The 7,050-nt window shown below is 42.2% G+C and overlaps 1 protein-coding gene across 5 annotated transcripts in view; it reads right to left on the reverse strand.

Moving 5' to 3' along the window:
- ATP8B4 (ATPase phospholipid transporting 8B4 (putative)) overlaps positions 1-5,315 on the reverse strand; it is a 267,404-nt gene extending 262,089 nt beyond the window's left edge. For 3 of the 5 annotated variants that reach the window (XM_060096819.1, XM_060096817.1, XM_060096815.1), the window contains exon 1: positions 5,127-5,315. In XM_060096819.1, coding sequence (XP_059952802.1) covers positions 5,127-5,166 — 40 coding nt within the window. In that variant the 5' untranslated portion in view covers positions 5,167-5,315. Of the gene's footprint in view, positions 1-253; positions 320-5,126 lie in introns of those variants that run through there. The other 2 variants (XM_060096816.1, XM_060096818.1) reach the window with 2 other exon arrangements.
- Between the last annotated feature and the right edge of the window lie 1,735 nt (positions 5,316-7,050).

A 7,050-nucleotide genomic window follows, 5' to 3' on the forward strand; every position in this document is an offset into this window, starting at 1 on the left:
ATGGGCCAAGGGGGAAAGGTCCCACACAGCTTCAAGGAGCCCAACCCCAGTCCTCAGCCCCTGTGAGGGCCTCCTGTCCCCCACCCGTCTATTCTCCAGTCTCCGTTCTGTTCTGCTTGCCTCTCTTTCCCCAACTCTGCCTTCTCCTCCTCTTCGGAGACACTGTAATGTACAGGAGAGACTTTTAGGATAACAGACCCCGATCCTAGCTCAGTTACTTTCTATCTAGTGTTACTTTGACCAAGTCACTTACCCTTCCTAAGATTCAATCCCCGAATCTGTAAAATAGAGGTAATAATTCCTTCCTCCCAGGGCTGTTTCCAGGATAAATATACATGTAAATACAGCTCACTCCATAAGAATGTGGTTCCTCCCCCTCCTTCCTTCCTCCCCATCTGTCATCTCTCCTCCTACTCCCTCCCCTTTTCTCCGCTTTCACTCTCTCAGTTTCCTTTCCCTGTTTCCCTGACTTTCCTTCATATTCCTCACTCAGGCACTTGCCTCTCAACACAACCCACCAAGAGGACTGACCCACCAAGAGAGGAGGGTAGGGGAGCTGCCTGGAAGGCTTAGGTGAACAATGGAGAACCCATCTGCTGAGTAATAGTGGGGTCTGAGGATGGGAAGTGGGATGGCAGGATTAGGGAATCAGCCCCTTCTCTCCTTCTGCTGCCCTCTACCTTCTCTGGTCCTGCCCCTGCCCCTTTCCTCCCTCTGGCCGTAAGCTCCCAAAGCCTGAAGAGCAAAGCTTCAGTGAGTCTTCCCACCTCTGGACATGGTGACCTTGCAACATATCAGCTGGCAACCCTGCCTACCAGCCCAAGAATATTCCCCAGGAGCCCCCTGTTCCAGGTCCCTAAGGGATGGGGGGTGGGAGATGGAACACACCTCTAAGACTCCAGGGAAGGGACATCTTGATGCAAAAGGGAAATCTTAGCCTTGGGAGGTTAGACCAGTGAGGGATAAGGTAAGGAATAAGCCCAGGCCTCAGTCCTACATGTGTGCAGCTCTGAGTGTGACGTGAGGGTAGGAGGTATAGATAATGTTGTATTTATGTTTTAACTAATTTTTATTGGAGTATAGTTGCTTTACAATGTTGTGTTCGAATCTGCTGTACAGCAAAGTGAATCAGGTATAGATAATGTTTTAATCATATTGACAGCTGCCAACAGCTGTAGGGCTTACAGAGTATAGATATTGGGCAAAAATAGAAGTAAAAATATTTAAGCCAGTCTGTGTATGTGTTTGTCAAAGTGATGGTTAGCACAGCCAAATTTATAAACTGCTTACCAATTATATCTAATTACCATGCCTCAACAATAAATTACTCTATTTCCCATATAATGTATATCAGATTGCTTTTGTTGTAAGTTGTCATGTCGACACTGAAGTCTGTTTATATTCTGTTAGGCACGCAGCTGTTACCACAAAATTCTAAAGTGGTGGGAACACTTCTTCCCTTTCTCCTCTTGTTTATGTCCTGCTTATTTTCCAGCTTGGTCTCCTAGTTTCCTTCTCTCTTTCCTTTCTCTTCCTTTCCTCGCCTGCTCTCACTGCCTCTCTTGTGCATTTTCAATGTCCTTCTCCTCATCCTTCCCTTTCTCTCCCAAACACACTTCCCCTGGCTTGGTCATCTTCCTTCCCCTTCTCACTTTCCCGTTCCTCCCCGAGCCTGGAGTCAGGGGGCCAGGTTTGGTCCTGTTATCTCTCGACCTCCAGCAAGTTCCCCTCCCTTCTAAGCCCTGGTTTTCTCATCTGTAAACAGAGACAATCAGGGTAACTCATGGGATCATTTAGCAAACTAAATGAAGTCATGCCCGTGGGGGGAAAAAAAAATTAGCACAGTGCCTCCTGCTACAAAGTTAATACTCAAGAAAGGAAAGCTATTGTTATTTTTATTTTTCTTAAATGTATTTTTAACTCTACATACGCAGAAAACCTATCAAATTTGAGAGCATCCTTACTGATATTCAATCATCAAACACTTATCAGATGCCTATTCTATGTCAAACCTGGGCTGGGTAGAGGGAGGAAAAGATCATCAGGCCCTATCTCTATCCTTCAAAAACCAAGAGTCTGGGGTAGATGAGACCAGATACATAGAAAGTTCATTAGTGCAGGACTATGACAGAAGGAGGGACTGAGAACTATGGAGACAGAGGGAAGGGAGTCACCAAGCCTGCTTTGCAGAGTCAGCTATGAGCTCACAGATGGCGATTCCAAGTCAAGTCCTTTTGAAAAGAAGAGTCTGCTTGGTAAAACAAGGTAAGTACAGGCAAAAAGAACAGCATGTGGAAAGACCAAGTGTTGTGACAGGAAGCAGTGATATTCATGGCAACCAGATTACAAGGGGCATGGAGGAGTGTAGTGTGATATGGGGCTGGCAAGGTAGATAAGAGATGGATTCTGAAAGAAGTCATCATTGTCATCATCATCACTCCCATTCACTTGGTACTTAGCCTCATGCTAAGCACTGACATGTATCATCTCATTTAATCCTCAACAAAATTTTACAGGCAGGGACTATCCCTATTTGATAGATGAGGTGACACAGAGCATTGCCACGATCAAGATCCTGTGGTTGATCCTCAGGTAATGGGGAGGCAGAAGGGCTCTCTCTGCAGAATGGTACACTTAGAATCCAGGCCCCCTTGTCCAGTGTCGTTGCTTCCTCGTGTCTCTCCATGCAAGTGTATGCCATCAGGGTTTTTAGGAAGGTTTTACTCTCATGACAAGGACTGGCATGGAAAGAAGTGGGGGAACAGTGACAACAGGCAAGTGGAGCTGGATTCTGGAAATATTCCTGCAGTTGGAATTGACAGACTTTATAAGGGGTCTATATGCTGGGGTGCAAAACAAGGAGGAATCTGGGATGACTTCCACGTTTTCAGCTCAGGACAATGAGAGGATAGAGGTGCCATTAACGAAAATGACAAATACAGCAGTGAAGGGAGAAGGTGGGAGAGCAGGAGCAGGAACTGATGTGGGAGAATATTAAGTTCAGTTTGAACACACTAGGCTTGAAATGCCTCTTGATCATGGAAAATATCCTCATCATGAAAGAGAAAAGACAGATTTGTAGACTTGGATCATCAACATATGAGGAAACATTGAAGTCACGGGGAATGAATGATCTCATTCAGGAAGAACGAGAATGAAGAGAAGTGAGGGGAGGAGAGCGGGTGAGGATGAGTCAATAAGAGGACAAGGACAGAGTCCTAGGGAACACCCAACCTCAAAAGAAGGGTTAGAGAAACATGTATTGAAACAAAACGCTGTGGCTTTCCTCCTACGCCCTCTTCTTCAGAGCATCTAGCACAGAGCCTGGCACAGGCTACGTAGGTGCTCAACAAACCAGCACTGAGTAAAGAAGAGGAGAGAGGAGAAAAAGGTAGCTGCAAATTAAAGAAGGACTATGTTTCCAAAAACACAATGGTCAATAATATTCATTATTGACCAATATAATATTTATATTTAACATTTAATTAGAATTTTATTTGTTAATATTTGGAAAATACGTAATATTGCTAAGAAGTCAAGTAAGACTTTAGGCATACGCTACAAATGTGGAACATTTGGAGGATACTGTTTTCTTTGACATCATTTCTTGGGAAATCCTGAAAACAAATACTAGCATCTGATTCTTGTACACGCTGTGCAAGCATCTAGGATACATACATTAAGAAATTTTATTTCAAGGACAGCAACAATTTCTAATTTTCTTTGAAAAGATAAGTTAAGTCTTTTCCTTCTAAATGAAAATTTCCAATTTACCATGTAAGAAAAAAAATAAAATCCTCCTGAACACAAAAAAAACCCCCGGGGCACAAAAAAATCACTTGGTCCCTCATTTTTAAAGATGCATGCATGCATGATGAAACAATATAAAAGCACAAGATAGATAAATATATGTCCAAAAATCCCTCTGAATTCACATTTTGCTGTAAAGGCAAGCAGGGAACAACACAGGCACACAGGTGGCCGTTCTTGGACACAGGTAATCTCATACACAATACCGTATTTCCTCACCTCCTTTCTAATAAGCCTTCAGCCCCTAATTAATGTTTCTTGCCCATCTCCTTTTTTTTTTTTTGAAACAGCTAATTGTTAGCCAGGGACCTGAGACTCTCTCATGTCTATCAACAAAACAGCTAGAAGAATCCATTTCTCTGTTCAGACAAATCTCAGCCCTAAAAACATACCCCTCAAGCCTCAGAGGGAGAGCTTAGTGACAAACTGTTATGTCCAAAGCATGAATTGATCATAAAATGAACAATATCTTGAATAGGTGCATCAGATACAAACCCGCTGGAAAAAAACTCAAACCAACTGCTATCAAAGGAAGTGACAAGTACCCACAAACCAAGAAGAAATGGACATTGATGTTACTCCCATTGGCCATGTAATAGGTGATGCTAACAGAAGAAAAATTTGACCTTCAAAGGAAAAAAAGAAAAGATTTGTTTCCCAAATCCAACTAATTTCCCCCAAAATTACTTTTTTTTTTTTTTTTTTTTTTTGCGGTACGCGGGCCTCTCACTGTTGTGGCCTCTCCCATTGCGGAGCACAGGCTCCGGACGCACAGGCTCAGCAGCCATGGCTCACGGGCCCAGCCGCTCCGCGGCATGTGGGATCTTCCCAGACCAGGGCACGAACCCGTGTCCCCTGCATCGGCAGGTGGACTCTCAACCACTGCGCCACCAGGGAAGCCCCTCAAAATTACTTTTTAATGAGAGGAGAATAATTAATACTCTTTGCTAAACTTCAACACACAGAAAATGAAAACAGCAAAGCAAAACAGCAACCTGGAAAAGAGAAACCAAAAGCACCAAACAGCCCAGAGCTACCTCTCTTCTTGGTCTCACCAACCCTTCAATGCTCCCCAGACTCACCTCAGCCTGGACCTAAGCCTCTCGCCCAAAAGGGAGATTTCCCAGCAGTGCAGCAAGATCAAACAGGTACCCATTCCATGACCATGTCAGTGAGAAGAACGAGAAAAGCGAAAAGCGAGAAAAGCAAGGCTATTCTGAAAGCTCTAGTAATTACATAGAAAAGAAACTGGGTCTCTAGGGGACATTCTTGAAACCCTGAGACCAACTCCCGGAAAAACACTCTTGACCACTTACCACTACCGGAAGCTGCTAGATGGCAGATCAGAATCAGCATCTCATCAGAAAAAGAGGAAGGTGTTGCAGGAAAGCAGCTTCCCCGCCAGTGAAGAACTGAGGGAGTAAAAACGGTCCTTGGAAAAATACCAAAAGCCCAGAAGAGTTTCTCCTGGAATAGTTGCCTACTGCTGCTACCAGGGCAGAACTAGTTAATCTTGGAGAAACAAAAGGAAGCTCCCTAGAGGCTGTCTTCGCCAGGATGGCTTCTTCTGTGAGAATCAAGAGTTCAGAAGGACAGACGCAGACAATGAAAGGAGTTACCAGCTACGGCTTCTGCTTAGCAAAGTTTTATCAGCCCTCAACTGAGGAAGATTAGTAAATATCTTTGGAGTTCCCACCTGTTTTTCCCAGAGATGAAGGAATTAGCAATGCCAATTTTTTTTTAATTATTACAAGGGGAGTTCAACTCTCTTATGGATGAAAGCTAAGCACACTCAAGCAACATGTAATATGCAGAGCGATGACTTCTTTCCCAACATCCTTAATTTCAGCTCAGAGGAAGCAAACGATTAACTCTAAGGATGCTGAAGAACAAACACACACGGGAAATAGATTTAAACTTTTTAGTTTAGAATCGCTTTGAGATGGTTCTCGTTTTTAAGATGGGATTAAATGAAAACAAAATATTTTGGTTCGTAGCTATTTTTAAAAGAAAGAATTATGCTATTTTTCAATACATCTAAAGCCGTTTATGGATTTTCCAGAAGTTGCATCAGATTTGCTGTTAAATACTGAAACCAAATATGTTTTAATCATGTCTCTCTAACCAGAGCAAGTTGATCCCGTGTGTCAATCCCACTCTCCTGAAACAATGTGGTACTGAGCCCTCAGGTTTCCACAGAGAGCCAGATCAGAGAGAAGGGAGGGACTTTCCATGCCAGGGCTCCACAGTCACAAAAAAAAAGGACAGATTTCTTGACACAAGAGTGATGGCTTTCTTCCTTGCATGATAAAAAGGACCAAGAACAGCCTATATGCGGAAGAAATCATTTCTTTAAAATATTTACAATGAAAAACTGTTTCAAATTTTAAAAGAATTAAGTATAGCTTCTATACCATTTTTTAATTTTCATATTGACAACTATTATAAATCTGGTAATTACCTTTGCTGAAGAATATTTAAAGAAATCTACACCTTTTCCTACATTTGTTAGTGGGAATAGAAGTTGATTAAATATTTTCAAAGGAAAACTAAGTAATGCCTATCAAATATAGAAATGTGTATGTTTCTATCTCTTAGGAATGTACCTTACAGATAATCCCAAACATATGCAAACATATCTGTTCATTATAGCACTGTGATAGCAAAAAACTAAAAATGGCTTAAATATAGGGGACTGGCTAAGTAAGTCAAGGTACATTCATACAAAGGAGTACTACATAGCCATCAGGAGGGGATAGAACTGGAGTGAAGAATCTGATCGTCTGGGTTCAGATCTGGCTCCATCAGTAACTGGCCAGGTGACTGAACAAGTTCCCAAACCTCTCTGGACCTCAGTTCCTCATCTGTAGAAAGGTGATCATTATAGTACTTACCATAGAGGATTATTGTGACTAAGACTGTGCTTGGAGCATAGTAGATGCTCAATAATTATTAGCTATTATCAATGAAAGAGGTAGGCCTCTTCAGACTGACTTGGAAAGATGTCTAAGAGGTATTGTCCAGTGAAAAGAACAAGTTGCAAAAGAGTGTGTATAGGGTAATCCCATTTGGTAAAAATATTTTAAATGTGCTTGCTGCTTTCTGTCAGTTTCTTCCAATTAAAATATAAGCTGCTTGAGAGCAGGGACTTTTGTTCACTGTTGTAACACCAGTGTCCATAATAGGCATTTAATAAATATTTGTTGACTGAATGAATGATAACAGGAAAGCCAAGCAAGA

Source organism: Mesoplodon densirostris, chromosome 4, assembly GCF_025265405.1.
Source record: "Mesoplodon densirostris isolate mMesDen1 chromosome 4, mMesDen1 primary haplotype, whole genome shotgun sequence".
NCBI classification, from domain to species: Eukaryota; Metazoa; Chordata; class Mammalia; order Artiodactyla; family Ziphiidae; genus Mesoplodon; species Mesoplodon densirostris.